The 18,843-nt window shown below is 38.8% G+C and overlaps 1 protein-coding gene across 1 annotated transcript in view; it reads left to right on the forward strand.

Annotated features, from left to right (window-relative positions):
• Window positions 1–18,843, forward strand: part of khdrbs3 (KH domain containing, RNA binding, signal transduction associated 3) — a 106,968-nt gene that overhangs the window by 79,570 nt on the left and 8,555 nt on the right. The window contains exon 7 of the mRNA XM_042434495.1: window positions 10,192–10,274. Within this exon, the coding sequence (XP_042290429.1) occupies window positions 10,192–10,274 (83 nt within the window). The remainder of the gene's footprint in view (window positions 1–10,191; window positions 10,275–18,843) is intronic.

An 18,843-nucleotide genomic window follows, 5' to 3' on the forward strand; every position in this document is an offset into this window, starting at 1 on the left:
TTTTGGCTTACATAATCTACCTCTGTTAAAGCTCCTGTTTGTGCTGGAAGTATCAGTATCAAATTACTCAGAATCCGATTGTTACCAAACAAAATCACAGAAATGTTATTATCCCATGATCCAGTCTTGGCAGCCCCATCAGTCTTGAGTGGTTACTATGATTGCAGCCAAATCTCATTTCATGAAATTCATTAGGCGCATTGAGATCTGTTTTACCTGCTACTAATCCCATTGGAGAAGAATAAAACATAATGTAATTCTCAATTCAGAAATAAGGCTGCATGTCATCTTTTCTTTCGCAAATTCAACATTGCCAATATGGAGTCAGACGAGGCTAATCGAAGTACAAGCAGAACTTCACGGTCATGCTTAATCTAGAGGTACAATATCAAAGTGTAACTGTGTTACCGTCTGTTCACACATAAGCTTAATTGAGAAGACCAAGAAGTGCAATGCATGTGGGTTGGTATTGTTTATATTAAATCCTCCAGATATACTAATCCATTCTGAGCATTGTGGGTCCTTGCTGACTGTATATACTGTATATCTGGTAGCTGTTTTATTCTAAATTGAGTGTATTTCCACTATATATTAAACAGTGCAATATTTCTCTTTAATCCTAGTTAAAATCAGCTGTAATTTGTTTTCAATGCACATATAATTTTTCTTCTTCTACTGTCATTCACCATGCTACCAGCAAAGCTATAGGGATGGCAATGTCAGTCAGTTCAGTTCAATCCACCACTTGAAAGAGTGAAATATCTCAACAGCTCTTGGATGGATCACCATGAAATTCGGTACAGATATTCATGGTCCCGTGAGGATGTATCCTTACGGCTTTGATGATCCTCTGACTTTTCATCTAGCTCCACCAGCAAGCTCACTTATCCAGCGAAATACCTCTACATCTCCAAGATGGATTGGCACAATTTTTAGCTACAGACATTCATGGTCCCCAGAGGATGAATACTGTTGATTTGAATGTGTGAATGGTTGTCTGTATATTGAGTGGTATATGCAGACTGGAAATAAATTCTTGTGTGTATATAGTCAAACCTGTCCTCATTGTACCACGGCTCTTGCCAAGAGGAGAGTTTGGATAGGCCCCAGCTTCTCATGACTCTGCAGTCAAGTCCAGCTAGTTGGATCACAGACAGTGATATCGAATTTCATTTTCCATGGCAGATGTATTTCTGCAGGGCTAAATTATTAATGACACAAATTCCCCAGATAAGATGTGAATAAGATTTATTCAAAACTTAGCCAGGATCAAAACCAAAGGTGGCAAAATAACATAAGGAAAGCCAAGACATTTGTCAAGTGTAACACAGCGTAGTTATACCCATACTTGATGCATGGGGCAATTTTTTGGCATCCTCAATCTGATAGTGTGAGTAGTACATCTACCCCTAGAGCAGAAAAGCTTCAGCAAATTCCAGCCTGTTCAGCTATCTGAAATATGCAGGAAGCACTGAATAAATGACATATAGCTACTTTGAGACATTTTAGACTAAGACTGATGACAGAGGGATACAAATACTCGATTATTTGTTTTCTTAGAGCAATATCATGTGGTGTTATTTTGCTTTTATCCTTAGGAAGTTAAGAGAAGTGTGGCACAGCTGCATGGAGGCGAGACATTTTTCTTTGAACAGATGGTATCGTAATGTAGTCGTCTGGGGAGAACACGGCTTTTCTTCATCTTTTGATTTGCTTAATTTTCTTGCTTTGTTGTCTGCATTTGTGACACCTTTTGTGTTTTCGCACAGGCCGTTCAGCATGTGCAGTTCACTATAAAGTTCATAACGTGAGGACAATGCGTTGTTGAACTCATTTGGATTTTGTACAGTGTGCAGGGCACAAATCCATCGCCTGAAAAAGCCTGCTCTGGGCGTCAGTGGCATCCTATCTGTTACAGTGGTATTGTAGAGCACAGTGGAGCGGCTGTGATACTGCTGTTGTAACATGCAGTGCCAGGCCCTCTGTTAGTCTTCAGTGGCCTCAGAGGCCAGTCCTTATCTTTTAACAACACGCCTCTCAGCCATCCACTGGCATACAAATGAAAGACTCACTTAGGGGCTCCTCTCTCTCTCCCTTCGCTGTCTCTGCCCCCACCCCCACCCCCTCAACCTCTCACTGTCACACTAATCCTGTTTAGTGTTGGAAACACAGCAGTGTTGCAGTATTATTGTGCTATTGTGCTCTCCAAGATATTTTGAGTAAATGGTATATCAATACGAACACATCAGATATTATAATAGCTTCACTCACACAAACATCACAGGCAGCTTCCCATTTTAAAGCTGTTTTTCCACGTATCAGACAGCAAAGAAAAGAATCTTTTTCAATGTGCCAACATGATTTATAAACCAAGCATGTTTCTCCTCTCTGCTCGCTTGTAACTCAATTATAGAGTAGCTGGGCTAATAAATGGCAATAACATGCCATTGTTAAAGTTTAATGTGGTCTTTAAAACCAGGCAGTGTTGTATAATGTGAGTGGACAACACGAGTCAGGTGGAGGACTCAGTTAACACTAATGGCATATGGCCTTTGCCGAGAACCAGCCAGGGTATCTACCTGCTAACACTGTGTATGGTCTGCATCAGTTATGGTTACAGTGCATTGTGTGTTATGACACAACACGGTGTATGAGAAGAAACAATACTTTTGGTTTATAATAGAGTGAAGAGCTTAAGCAGGTTTGTTAAGTGTCTTAAAACAATACTGACGTGCAAATTTGTACGTGGAAACGGTTCTTAGTCTTAACAATTCTTACTCTCCATTCTGGTTTAGAGTGACCTCGACCCATCTCCACGTACATAATGGCATGTCAATATCATATTAAGACAGACTTGAAAAAACCCAAACCTACCCTTTAAATAGAATTATTTGGTCTTGTACTGGCCCCCAATGTGACAATCTAAAGGTCCTTAACAGGATTGTAAGAATAAAGCCTCTTTCACTAATAGTTCCTAGTAAATTACTGGGATAACCTTTCAGGCACCACTACTGATTTTCACTATTCACACCTACAGCGACATTCTGGAACATTTCCATCTTGCGCCTTATTCACATCTGCCATGGCAATGCCAGAATAGATGGGGCAATGGACAGTCCAGCAGATGGTGGTAATGCAATACTTATGGATGCTAACTGCCATAGAACTAAACAGAAGAAGAAGAAGATTGGGCAAAGCCATATGTGTGTACACAGCGGACTGAGAGAAGCTCCCTTATTTCTGTATCTGTCCAGTTTCCAGCCATTCTTGAAAGAAGGAGCTTATTTACAAACAAAAGAACTTGTATTGCTTGTCAGTTATCAAATTACCCGTGAAAGAATTAGCGAGGCAACCAGAAACAAGTTATGGATTCAAATATGCCATTGGCGGCATCTTGTGATTGGTTTGCTCGTTCCACGTCTTTTGTCAGACAGGCATAACCTTTAACATACTTGTCCCTGCAATGTTACTGTCTTCATTCACAGCACAGCCACACCGGCATTTTCCATGAAATTTTACAATTCACACATAACCCCATGCAGGAAATGTTCCTGAACATTTCAGGGATAGATTGCATGTGTGAAAGGGGCTTAAGTATGAAAAAACGGTGTCTGTCACAGACACCATTACAGTAGCCTGGGTTGGTCTGCTTTAGCTGCGCTTCAGGCCAACCTGCAATGAAACGTGTTTCCGTTACAGCCTCACAGCAGGGGATAATCGTGGCGAGCCACACTGCTGTGGTCCTGCTCGCTGGCAGGGTTGACTGCTGCCAACCCATGACTTCTCCCCTTCAAACAAGCAGTGTGTTGCGAGAATCAACTCATGCTTATACTGGAGACCAGAGAGCAAGCTGTTTTTAAAAGTCTCTCTGTGTTCAGCTATCTGCTTCTAACTGAATTTGTGTGGTTTGAAGTTAAGTTTCTCTCATGCATCCCTGTTTGTGCTATCAGATATCTGCCTTATTTTACTATTTCCTGATTGCTTTCAGTCCTATCAGAGCTGTGTTAAGTTACTGCTGATGAAAACACATTTCCTGTTATTGCTGCTTCATATTAAAAGCTTTTAAATGAAAAAAATTACGGGAGGGGATAACAGGAATAACTTTTATTGATAACAACTTATACTATACCGTTTTTGTAGTCCAAACAAAATCAAGTAAATTTTTATCTGGAAAACTTTTAAAATAATAAAATAAAATTCCTAGGACATTTGTGGACATTCATGGTCCCTTTATGATGAATCCCATTGTTTTACTGACCCTGTAACCTTTCCTCTAGTGCCAACCAGGCTAGAATTTCCACTCATACATAAGAAAATTCACAAGCCCACTGATGCACCCCTGAGGACGAACCCTCCATTTTGGACACTGTATGATTTTTCCTGTAACGCCACCTACAGGCCAAAATGTCAACTTTGCCTGGAATATGTCCACTAATCTAATTAAAAGCTTATCATGGAGTTCATTCTCCAAGGGGGATGAACACTTGATTTTAATGACTCAATGGTTTTTGTTCTGGCAAAATCATCAGTAAAGTGTTCATTTCATTCAGCACTTTAGTACTGAGGGGTGTAAAGTAATGAGATGTAATTTCAGCCTCAATGGGCTGCTGGCAGGCCTTGTCAATTTAAACCTGCTAGTTTGACAGTGGTAAATTGGTGAAATCAGCCTGTAATGTTTTCACCCAGGTGGTGACATGATTTTGTGTAAGTGCCCGACATGGGTGGATGTGGCAATCCTGATGTGGGTATGTTTTGAATATTCAACTGATATTGTTAAATGTACGGTAGACTAGTGCATTATCACCTCTAGGAACACACATAAAACAAAATCCTATCTGTATTTAGGGCTCAAGATGCACAGATGGAGCTAGCAAAATAAAATGCAATTAAAGGCATGAGGAAATGCTAAATCATGAGGCGGCTGTGGCTCAGCAGGTATGGGTTCAACCCTGAGCTCATGTTCACATGTCAAAATACCCTTGAGCAGGACATTAAACCCCAATTGCTCCTGATGGTTAGCCCAGTGCCTTACATGGTAGCTTTCCACCATTGGAGTATGAGTGTATGTGTCAATGTGTCAATGAGAAGCAAATTGTAAAGGGCTTTGGATAAAAGCCCTATATATAAATGCAATCCATTTACCAAATCAAAGACTCTTTCTCCTAATATTATACTTATTCTTTATGAGTAAATAGTATCATTTCCCTGTTGAATAACTACAGTACAGTACATGAGAATACTATAGGAAGGAATGTTATAGAATTAGTTTATAAAGAACTTGAAATGAGAAGCCAAGTCAACGCAGTGCTATGTAATTTCTTTTTTCTTGTTAACGTTAATAACATTTCCCCCCAGTATAATGCTTGCCACTAACGAACAAATTTAACCAGAACATTGATTCATCACATCTAGCCTATTTATTTTGTTACAAGAATTTTTGCTTATATTACTGAGGACAGTAGAGTAGAGCACTAAGTCTGCAGGTGACTGATGGTTCGGAGAACTTTAATTTAATTCAGACCTGCTTTATTACAGAACACACCCCCTGCTGCCTTCATAACACAAGAACATAATAATGTACGTATAAATGCATTTCACACTAAATATTTTTATGCAAGTGGAAAATAATTTCATTAAGTTGGTTTAAAAACAAATAAAAGCAGGCAGCTGAAGATGTAGGAAAGACATTTCCCTGGTTTTAAGATCTCTGCTGGCTCTCAATCATGAACTGAAACTTGTACCAGTGATCTGAAATAACATTGCATTAAACTGTGTAGCCCCACCTTTTCAGTACATTACTTTCAGCTTTTCATGATACTGCTGCTCTGTATAACAGTTTATTACACAACGTTTTTGAATACTCAGCCTGGAAGGCAATCAGATGTCTGTTATTTCTAATCATCAGTGTGTTTTTCACAACCTAATTTTACATGTATACACAGCCAAGAAGTGTAGTACCTGGAGTTTGTTCATTTTTTGATCTTCACAAGTTCACTCTCCATATATAGTGCTGCTGAACTGGAAGCCTCGTGTCTGGGTGCTCACTGACTTCTATTGATTTAGTTTGAGATGATTATCAATTCACTGAACATTTTTCATTACATGGTGCACTCATAGTTTTTACATACTTGTCTTTTGAGTTACCATTTCAAATGGTTTCCCTATTAGAAGTTAAGGAGAAAGTTATGGAACACTGGTGCCCTTGAACAAAGTAGAAAGGAAATAAAAACAATAATCTCATGAGTTTATTATCATGAGGCCATATGGAGAATCATTTGGGGTGAATACATTAATTTTGTATTGGCAAAGCCTCCTCTGTTTCCTCTTGAGAAATTAAATGATTTCTTTTATGTTTCAGTGTTGAGTTTTTGAAACCAATATGAATGAGAGTTCAGTGATGCACTGTGTTATTTCATTTTCTGGAGTCACCTGTCAGAAGTGTAACATTAAAATGTTGCCTTTGAAAGCCAAAAAATAACCTTATTGTTAAATATCATGTGGTCAAATGGACATATTTATAATGTGAATATATCTGTGGTCACTTTGGAGCCAGTGATGACAGCTGACCTTGTCATCCAGGGCAGGTTTTGACTGTCCTCGTGATTTTATGCTCAAAGAAACTGTTTTGTTTGCCTACTCAGGCTGCTTTCACAACACATGATTTTACTTTCTGTCCTGCCGAGATTCCCATCATTCAATATTCATGACCACACTTGTTTATTCCAGCCTGCAATAGGAACTGTACAATAGACAACTTTCAAATAGATTGAAATAGAATGATCCTAAGGGTTCTCATACAAAAACAAGCGTGTTTCTGACAAAAACAGAGATATTATCTCAATTCCAAATGACTTTTCTAGCAATGCACACACTTACTTCAGTAAGCCCCTTTTAGTTAGATCAGTTTCAGCTTCAAACAGTTGTTGTTTGAGCAAATAGTGTATGTTGCATTTTGTTCCTTTTTTCACCACTTTGAAATCCATAAGTAGAAGGATAAAATACAGCTGATTTTGAGTTTATGCCCATTTTTGCTTATGTTCTGAATTTGGCCACTGTAGCTCAAGTTTCTGCCAATTTGTTGTACAGTAATCCTAGTTGCTATTTTTTCCTAATCTTGACCTTTGTAATGTAATGAATGATGAGCTAAGACCAGCTAAGACAAGCTAAGAGCCACTGCTAGAATAAAATCATTTCCAAAGACCAAGATGTTTGAACAACAGATGAGAACATATGGTTAGTTGACTAAATCTACAAAGTACAGCACCATCAGTCTCTTTGGTGTGATGATCTGATGATAATCTCATCAGATCTCATCTTCTTCTGTCAGATCAGTCCTCAGAATAAAACTGATTATTATAAACATTAATGGTGAAAATCCCTAACATTAATTGTTGTGTATACTGTATGTTGGTTGCAAAACTGCAAAACCTATATTTATCAGTATAATATGACATCAACTTCATCTTAAAATCACCACAGAGTTGAATAATTCCGTCTAAGTGGATTGCACTATATTGCGCAGTAACATGGATCACCGTCGTAAGCCTCTTCCCTTCAAGAAACACTAATATTTTCTTTAAAACTACAGTTCCTTAGAGCCATGCCATGCAGCTTGATACAAATCAGCACCACAATTGTAGTTCTTCCGGTTTGCAAAGTAGGGTTGTAAATAGGGTCATAATAAGATATATCTACTAAATATATCAAATACTGTATCTAGCACAGCCAATTATAGTAATTACACTGCATCTATATTTGTTAAGAAAAAGTAAAGATATTGATTTATTTCAGATATAACTTTATTTCTCTGAAACAAAGGTGAAAATAATTCAAACTGATGGCCTTAACATTAACCTATCGTATTGTTGAGTTATCAAGGACACCTCAGTGTTTTTGTGTTGAGAAATGTTAAAGATATCATTAAAAGAAAACCTTAACATGGTGACAGAGAGGAAAATACTTCTGGCCGGGTACTCTGGTCAACCAATCACAAAGCTTCAAATTCTGGATTTCAAATTCAATTTATCCCTGGGGTGCTCTAAAATCTATGTTTTTATTGAAAGAACATCATCAAATGATTACATAAAACAACACAAATAACATAAGAGCTCAGATAACTACAGAATGCAAGGACAGTGATTAAACAACATGCAACTACATGGTTTTAGCAGTGTCCATAGCAACCACCATAGCAACGTTAGAAAGCCTGCAAGAATATCTGTAATAACTGACAACTTAAACATCATTTACATTCACTGAATGAAGATTATGAAAATAAAATGCACATTTCTCACTAGAAATGTTATCAAATCACTTTAATGTCGAAACTAAAAATATAGCATTTTCGCATTTTTTTGTTTTTGCAGACAGAAACTTGATGGTCATGACATGGACGCAGGCCAATAGAAAAGAACAGGCCAAAAAAAAAGTAGGCATCTTACAATTTTAGAGCCATTATTGTGAAACTAATATGTTTTGTGGTGTGGACCAACAAAGCTGTTACACACTTTGTTGTGAGACTGGGTTGAAAAAACATGAACATGTTCACTTCTCCCCCTCACCCATCCATCACTTAGAAATATTAGCATTGTTTGTACTATTGTCTGTGGTATGAAGATTATCTTTGACAAAAACTATCCTAAAATGGCAAGAGTAACTATTTTCTTTTTTCCGTTTCAGTAGGCAGGAAAAGGTTTGATGGGAAATTGCAAATCAAAGTCTCCAGTTTCATCTGTCTGTTGAGAAGTGCCTTTAATTACATCCCTTTGACAAAATTGCACTGCTTTTTGAGAACTGCTGCTTTTGTTTTTTAAGGGCTTCAAGGAGTTTAATATTGTTAAAAGTACAGTTGTTGACTGAACTTTGTCCTTGCATTAGCATGGGAAATTGTTGACTTTGCCAAAGCAGTAGTAATGGCAGAATTACAAATGCCAGGTGGGACTTCAATTCCCTTCAAGCTACCTCTAGACAAATAGAAGAGAACTGACAAAGACCTCCACAAAAACCAACAGACCTCCCAGTCACACACAAACAGCAAAGGAATCGCAAACAACTCTTGAAAGCCACCCAGTGGGATGACCACAGAGAGGTTTCAGCATATAAAAATTATCCTAAAATGCACCTGCCAGGTTTCCCCCACAGAATAAGAAAAGGTAGCCCTCAGATAAAAGAAATGCCTTGAAGCAACTGTTGCAGTTACCAAAGCTTAAGTAACCATTTGAATAATATTTTACCCAGAAACAAGCAAGTGTTACATCTGGGGCTCTTTGTTGAGAGTCATATGTAGTTCCTTCACACATACTTCGTTTCTGGAGGATTAAAGATAAAAGAGTCAATTCAAATACTGTCATTTGGCAAATGCACATTTCTAATCAGGAATTAGGGCCTTAATAATAATATGGATGTGATGAGCATTTTCTTCTGGTGCTAAATCTTACAGACATTCATTTCAAGCATGCAAATCAGGGGCAGATGGAATTAGCCAAGAAGTGTGTGGGGGATGAGAGATGTGTCGCTAGGGGTCGACGCCTTTTGTGGAACAAAGTCCCATTTATCCCAAATTAGGACGGGTGCGGCACTGGTTCGCTTTGATGTTCCTCTTGGCGGGGGCCTGGGTGGAGTGCAGAGGGGGGGACGGGGCAGATTGCTGGAGCACAAACAGATGTTCAAGGCTTATCCTTTGAGGTGGTGATGAAACGTAGCCACAGCAAGAGACTTTACATCCCACTGTCACTCAGTTGACACAGAGACAAGGGCAGGGCTGCAGTTGCCAGTCTAATGGTGCAGTATACAGGCTACAGATCAAGCAGTTTGGCCTAGTATTGGTCCTTTAACACTGTTTAAGTTGAAGGCTTTGGTGCATTGCAAGTTTATGAAAAAACTACCCTGTAAGCATTTGATGGATAGGTTATTATGGTTTGGTAAAAGTTCCTATTTCAGCTTCAGACATTGTTGTAAACCCATATCAGAAAGGTATTTAGGTCACAATTTTGCAAAAAAAAAAAACAAACAAAAAAAAACGTGTTGAATACAGCAGTTCTTATCCTACATATTTTTTCTCAACTTCATTTCAGCGGGGTTATAATGTTGCACAGGTTGTCATATCAACACCTCTTCAAAGTCAAAATGTTTGCTGGCAATTTTCCCTTTTTGCAACTCAAGTAACTGGTTGCATTTTCTCTGTTATTTCAGGAATATGATGACGGCTACGGAACAGCTTATGATGACCAAGGATATGAGTCATATGACAACAACTACAGTAATCAAGGACAAAAGTAAGTTCTCTCTATTTCTCTATGAGGAAATGACCAGCCCGGTATTTCTTGGATTTACATTTATAATGGACAATTTATATCCAATCTCATGATTCAGTGCCGATGCAGGAAACAGTGTGGCCTTTGTGTAGTGAAGCAGGAAATGTGCAGTTTGGTCAGGTGTCCAGCACATCCAGCTTTCATGCAAAAAAAAACAGTTAAGTGAAAAAGTACAGTTAAAGCTGCAATTATCAATATTTTTTATCTTGATAATGGATCAACTGATTATGCATGATGGGAAAGGTGTTGCTGGTAGTGATGAACCCACATGGAATTAGGTTTCCCTCAATCCTCAGAGCATTTTAATATCCTTCAGCTCTCTGTTTTGGTTTTACAGCCCACAACTTTACTGTTTTGGTTCATTCTCACTCCTCTCATCCACCTCATCCAGCCCTGCAGTAGCCACCTGTTTTCAGTGAGAAAGCTCTGACAAACCAAAGTTAGCAACTAGCTGGTGAACACAGTGGAGCATTTAGAAGCTAAAGGCACAGATATTTTTGAGTTGGTCAAGACCAAAACAGAGCTAAAAGCTGAGTGAATATTGAACTTAAATTCACCAAGTGGACAGAAACACAACCCCAAATGAATGCTAATGTTGATCCATGTTGGCTGAATGTGTAAATAGGCAAATGTTTGCTAAAACACTCACCACAACAGCTTTATGAAACAAAACTATGTCAATGTTGTGTTTACAACTTGTTGCACTGCCCCCCAGTGGCCAAAAGAATCAATTATTGCTGCTTTAATGTTGTCTTTTTTATTACATTAACCATGATATATTCTTGACACTACCTATGCTTTAACCATTGTAGTTCCCATGCATTGAGTACTATAGAAGTTTTTTTTTTTTAAATGTCCAATAATCACATTGTTTCTAGTAATAAGACTGGCATTAGGAGGAATTACCAACTCAGAAATTGAAACTAGGTTATGATGTCATCATGCACTTTAGAATTCCTACCAGGGTAAAAAAAAAAACATGACAATGGCAGTACTCCAAACAGCTTGAGCAAGTGCACTGAATTAAAATGGACTCTTGAAAATGGGGTGAGTTTGTATTTATGACACTCATAGTCTAAAATACATGTTTATGAGCTGCATCTGAGGGCAGTGAGTGAGCTGCAGTCTGGCCATTTTAGCTAGAAAGAATCTGGCAGAATATGAGGTCAAATTTAACTTCTGATGTATTTTAAGTTCAGTGCAGTTGGATTATGGTCCATGGGCTGTTATGAGTCATTTATGCTCATTTTCTGCCCTGTTTGAAACTCACACACACACACTTCCTGTTAATGAAATATTTTGTGATGTGTGAAATGTTTTGACTGACCTTTGAGCTGTCCATTTAACACTAAACTCTTACTCATTAAAGCTCACTTCAACCTCTGAATTGCACTTTAAATAAATACAGACAGGTTTTTAAGATTTAAAAAGATTGGATGCAATCCAATTTTAAATCAGGTATTCCAGAATCAGGTATTCCAGTTATTAAGAATCAAATATTTGAATCTAAAATTTAAAAACCATGGTAATCAATTTTTTTTATAAGGAATGACCAACCCATTATTAAGTATATTATCTTTGTTTTAATTACCCTTTAGAATATCTGACCAAAGGTGCATTTTGCTCGATGTGTTTTTCATGTCAATACAAACAAACAGTCTTATGTTGCTCCATTTAATAGAGGGTCCTGCACAGCTAAATGCAGAATATTGATTTTCTTATATCCAGGGAGCTATCACACACTCCAAGCTACACAAGGTCAAAAGGCTTTTGCTTTGGTTTGCTGGTGCCCCACTGTATTTTATCAGCACATTGTGTGCTGCATTTATGTATGCCTGCCTGTGCCATTTCAAAGAAAGAATGATTGTTGCCACATTTAGAGTGTCAAAAATTGGATTGTATTGGCAGCAGCTGGGAAAAAAAGGAAAACAGACACAGAGAAAAAAAAAAAAAAAAACATTATTCTGTCCCCTGGCTTTTGTGAGCAGGGTGGTCGATGTTTTCTTTTGTGGAAGTGTCAGGATGTATGTCACCCAGGCTTCATCCATCTTTTGTGCTATCTCTTTTTTTAGGGGGCAGATCACACACTCCACACACACACACACACGCATACACACACTCCTCTCCCTCTCTAACACACCAAGGTTTGTATCTTGAAGTGTTGGCAGTAAGGTGTAGACATGCTTGCTGGGAAGGGACGCAGGTCCGACTCAGGAATCTGCAGCTATTTGTTTTAAAAGCAGGCTCGTGAATAATGATGGCGGTGTATTGGTGAAGGTGGTGGCAGTGGAGGGAGTGGCGGCACACAAGAAAAATGGAGTCCGTCATGCAAGGGCTGGAGGCTGGGTCGACTCAAAGAGATTTTCATGTCTGTTATCTGACGGGTACGAAGCAAGTAATAGGGCCCAGACACTGAAGCTTGCGCCTCCAGAGACAGCTGATTCACTTACTTCTTTTCTTATTTGTGTGTCCTGTGTCCTGGTTTGTTTGAAAAGTTACTGTTACTGCTGGCTTACATTGTGTATCTACACATCATTACCATCATACAGCATTTTTTTGTGATATAACAGGCCTTAGATAGATTAAATTCTGACCATTTGTCCAGAAACACAGGATATATTGTGTTGTGGAGCATGTTATCTGTGTTTATCTGTTGTTTACTCTACAATGCTATTAAATGACAATGCAAGATTTTTCATTTCTTGCTTTAACATTTGATAGTTCATTACAACAGTTCATTACAACTTCATGAAAAAAAACACACCGCAGCTCCATATATTACATCATGGCTCCACAGTAATTCATTTATTTCCTATAATAATTGCATTTTATCAGGTGTAATTAAGTGAATATAATACTGTGCCTCCATAGCTTCTTTTTATCCCATTTAGCTTTGTGATGGACAAAGGTGTGTTATTTTCACCCCAAGCCTGAGGAAAATCATCAGGACCCAGCTGCAGCAGGCCTTCAGCAGAGAGTGTGTGTGTGTGTGTGTGTGTGTGTGTGTGTGCGCACGTGTTTACGTGGACAAGATGGACAAGAAGTCTCCTAACAATGTTTCTCACAGCCTAAGGAGCTCCCAGTCACCAATCTGAGCTCTGACTGCGTGGCAGGATTTCAGTTGCCGGAGGATAACAAGCAGAACAATTTACAGTCTCTCTGTCATGGCATTACCCCGATGGCTTACGCTAGAAACAGACCTGCCATTTGTGAACAGGAAGGGAAAGGAAGAGGGTGGTTTTAAATGGCTCCTGCTATTAAATAGATTGTAAAGCTGCATCACTGGATTTGCTGTTATCTTCATTATCTTTCCACATTTATTATCATTCCACATTCTAAATATATTTCCACATTACATGCGATTCATTTAGCTGTCGGTGGTGATTGGTTTCTGACTTGCTGCTCAAAACTACAAATATAATATCTTAATATGTTTAAGTAGATGATATCTCACTTACTTACACACAAAACAAGGCAGTGGAGTCCTGTTTTACCTTTGAAAACCAGTCACCAGAAACTATTGATACCCAGTGGTCAAATGACTTTATGTTAATGCTGAAGTTGTTCAGCAGGAAATTGATCAACAGTAGAATTTTAGAAGCAAAAATGTGAACATTTGCTGATTCCAGCAATTTAAATGTGAGGATTTGCTGCTCTTTTTCATTTTGATATCATTGTGATTTGAATATTGAATTATACCTACGGTATCACTGTGGGCATTTTTACTGTTTTCTGACATTTTATAGACTAATCAAAAATAAATAAGAATTGGCTGATTAATCAATAACAGCCCTACTATTTATGCATAGGTGACTAAGACAGGAAAGCAGCCCGTCCTTTCAGCCAGCCAGCAAAAACAACCTATAGTTACATTTATGCCATCTAGCGGCCGTAGTAATTATGATCTGGGGAAGTGACGCAGTTCAGATGATGTTAATATAAGGTGACTTGATAAGATGATTTTGCCTTATTAGAAGGAGGCAGGCTGTGGGGATGGCTAGATAGTTAGATGGCATAATGTGCTGCAGACCACCATTCGCTTCCCGTTTCCAACCATGAGTGTCATGTTTACAACTGTGAGTCAGGACATTTTTTAAAAAACCATAATATTGTGGTGTTTACTGATGCCATGACGAAAAATGGGAAAAAATACCCAGCGCAATTTCTCAGAGCCCAAGGCGATGTCTTTAAATGTCTTGTTTTGTTTGACCTACAATCCAAAACCCAAAGATATGCCGTCAACTATCATGTATGACAAAGAAAAGCAGTGAATCCTCACATTTGAGAAGCTGGAAGCCTTTTATCTTGAAAATGATTTAGAGGATAAATCAATTTTGAAATTAGCTGCCAATAAATGTTCTCTCTATCAACTAATCAGTTAATCAACTAAACTTTTCTGCTCTATTTACATACCTATAAGAAGTTTTTTAATGTTGGACTAATTGCTTCATATAGTATACAGCTGGCATTATTAAAACTCCATCACATTTACACTAAAAAGTACAATATATCACTCCTGTCTGAATTACAGTTGTGTAATAGTATAAAGTCTCACAAAACGGAGATACTCAAGTAAAATCCACTAACAAAAACTTATGCCAACAGAGTAATTTAAAAAATGCCATAATTATAAAAGAAAACTACACATACTGGCTTTAATACTGTACTTTATTGCAGTGTTTGAGTACATATACTCAATAAATGTACGTATGAGTCACTCCCCAGCAGTGATAGTGATAAACTCTTGATTTTTATTGGGTTAAACTGGTACAAAATGTTATATAGAACATAATTGTCCACAAAGGCAGAAAGACAGTAACCTCTGACAAATGAGACAAGACATTCTGTGTAACTATACTGTACACATTATGTCGCACACAGCAACTAGAATTGAGTAATTTAGACATAATTAAATCTGAAAGGCAAATAAGGCGCTCGCAGCCTTTAGACATGAGACTTGAGCTAAAAAGCTGTTTTTATACACCCTATAGACATTTTTGAGACATTTACATCTTTTAGAAGTGAGCTGACGCCTGGAGGAACCTCGTGGAACGCTACCTCAGCATGACAGCCATGGCAGTCAGACTGCAGATCACAGCCTTCCTTACCATGTTTATACAACACAGAGTACCAGGGGTGTACGGGAAAGAAATTCAGCCTTGGTCTTATCCGCTGGGACTGCCCCAGGGGGTGGGGGTGGGGTGCTCAGTCAGGTCGGTGAGGGTTAATTACATATATACAATTCATAATCTAATCTAACCCTAACTTGGTTGTGATCAGCCAGTGAACCCAGTCCCGGAACATGCACGCAGCATACTCTCATCTATCAGCTATCATCTTTTTCGGAGAGGCAGCAGAGGACTTTATCTCGGGAGAGTTATCGGAAACTGCAGTGCTTAGCTACCAATCAAGTGCTAAGGTCAAGGAGGCTGGAGGAGGCTGCTTGTGAGGAGGGCGTCTTTAATTTTATTAGCAGAGAGAAAGTGACGTCTCTATAGGGAAATGAGAAGGATGACAGCAGTGGCACAGCCCTGGCTGGACACTTGGAGAGGTCATGGTTAGGTCTTCTCTCACAGCTCGAGTGCGATCAAAGCATTATTTCATACTTGACACCTTAGAGACTGCAGGCTGCTGACACCTCGCACCTTCCCTTGCACCTTGCTTTGGTACGCTACATCGTAGGCTGGATCCCGGAGGCCTGCAGGTACAAGGATAGCTGTGTGACAGTGTTTTAAAGGGCAGATATATCCCTGAGGAACAACTGTAAATCTTAGTACAAGAGACGGGCAAGGAGGAGATCCGAGGACTGGAGTGGCTGGATTTCTAAGTTTCATGGTGCAGCATATTAGAATTGATTGCTTGAAAGAGCCCAAAAAGTCCTCAAAATAATCCCCATCACCAACACACACACACACAAACCTCCAGTCTTTGTGTTATTCAATTAATAACTTACACGCAGCTAGTTAGTAATTTTACTCTGCTGAATACTACAAAAAGACTGCAATATATACCTCTCTATCAAACACTGACGAAGATACTAAATCTAAGCAACTTCACAGTAGTTTTGTTGATGTAGAATATTTCCGCACACACACCCACACAAAGACACCCAATATATAAGATATAGGGACGGTATGAGGTGGCTAACATCAGCTAATAAGAAGCTACTTTCACAAGTATGTTTTCAGCCGCCTGTTTATCATTTTTGCTACATACAACACATAGACAATTGCCACAAAGAAGCTAAGTGGCATAGATGTGAGTGAATTATTGTATGGGAGTTTATTACCAACAGTATCTACCATTTTATATCTATGGTGCTACCTAAGGAGTGCTACATTGTGGCCACCAAGGGAACTCAGCAGGGAAATCGGAGCTGCAACAGTCAAGCAGGTTCCCTTTAAACCTTAAACCTTAAAACACACTAAGCAAACAGTCAGCTGCTTGGCACAATAAGGCTGCCATTGAGCATTTTGAATTGGTAGCGTAGACAGTTGGTGACAGAAAGCTGTCTGACTGTCTGTTCAACCTATTAAATAAGTGACCCATTTAGTGAGGTTCCTACTTATTTTTAGCCATGCTAGCAGCATGGCTCTAGGGATGGCAAAGTCAGTCGGTCAGTCGGTCGGTCGGTCTGTCATTCGTTTGGTCAACCACTTTGGTCCACCCTGAAATATCACGGCAATTCCTAGACTACAGACTAAGATTAAATTTTTTACAGATATTTATAGTCCCCAAAGAATGAACTCTACTGACTTTGGCACTCCCTTAACTTTTCCTCTAACGCCACCATGAAGTTCAAATTTGTGGTTTGGAGTAAAATCTCTCAACATCTATTGGACGATAGCAATGACATTAGAAAGAGACAATCATGTTCTCCACAGGGTGAATTGTAATCACTTTGGTGATCCCCTGACTTTTTATCTAGTGCCATCATTAGGGGAACATTGTTATTTGACTAATACTTTGGTTTATGGCCAAATACATGCAAAATTAGTGTCATTCCCACCAGCCTTAGCTGTACTTTTTTATTGTTTAATGCTAATTAGAAAGTACAGCTTTATAGAGCACTGGCATGGTTGTAGGCTCTTAGTCTTGTTCACTTCCACATCTTCTTTCCCTTATAGACAAGCAAAGGACACAGGCTGACAATGCCAGCAAAGTAAAGCACACATATTCATATTCTGAACATATCATTTAAATAGATGCTCAGTTGCATGGAAAATTGAAGGTTAGATTGTTTTGTTTGTCTTTCCATGCTGGTCTTTTACATATAAGTGACAGAATACTGTTTCTCTGGTTCTCATTCTGTTCTCTCATCCAGGCAGAAAATGTACATATACTGTATATGTTGGTTGACTATTGTCTTGACACAATGTCCATGTTGAATCAGGCTCTGTCAGCTGTAGTTCTTTGAGGTCTGCCTGGTTTGTCACGGCCCTAAGGCAGACAACACCCATTTAGTACAATGTGAATATCAACATTGATTTTTTTTTTATAAGTTTTAGCAGGGATTGGCTGTGTTAGCTGTCTGCTTCTGAAATGCCTGAGGTGGCTTCACAGATCCTGGTTTCCTAGATGCTGTTTTCAAGGTAGACAGCTCGTCAAGATGAATGACAGATGCTGCGGCGGGAATTAGACCATCTGAGGGAAAGAAGGGCGGGATTTACAGCACGCTCTCTGTCTCAAGACAAAAAAAGAAGTTGCACATTGTAAATTTATTGCCCCTTCAGTAAGACATAACAAAGTATTTCACATATGCCAGATAGTCACATTGTTACAACCCAAGCATGTTTCCAGACGATAGATTTTGAAGAATACTGTAGACTGACTTGAAGAGACCATGTTTTCCCTGAAAGGATTTTATGTACTCTCCAAAAAAGAAACAGGAAAGGAGCACAAATGGTCAGCTCAAAGCCAGAAAGAAGACTCATTTGTAAAGTCAAATCTTTGCCGTAGGCTATTTTGTCCCTCTTTGTGACTCTTCAGCAGGAGGTCAGCATTGGAGATAGCTTTGCAATCAGCCACCACACAGAGCAATCACCAGTGTATCCATAAGGAGAGTTTCCATTTAAAATGATGTGGGCTTCATTTCATACTAAATGGTGAAAAAAAGGCGGTGCTGCTTTTTTCCCCCATCCATTTTCATTGTATTGTTGTCTGTGGAAATCACCATTGAGCTGGTATAATCACAGCAATCAGTGTGGGATATTTTTAGCCAGCATTTTACGTTTCAACTTTGTGTCAAGAATGAATGAAAAACGAATGATAACACTACTATCAAGGAAGTATTTTTACTTAGGGATTCACAGTCATGATCAGTTAAAGTATGTAATATGCAAGAAATAGGGTAAGACAAGAAAAGCAGCCTATCGACTCCACATCACACCGGTGCTATATTACCTCTGCAGCTCCTCGTAATGTCCTACTAGATTTCTTCAAATTTATCACAGAGGACTGGAAGAGTAATGGCGATGTAAGAAAACAAAGTCCACTAGGGACGTGTACTACATCATTCAGATTTAACACC

Source organism: Thunnus maccoyii, chromosome 15 (genome assembly GCF_910596095.1).
Source record: "Thunnus maccoyii chromosome 15, fThuMac1.1, whole genome shotgun sequence".
Lineage (NCBI taxonomy): Eukaryota > Metazoa > Chordata > Actinopteri > Scombriformes > Scombridae > Thunnus > Thunnus maccoyii.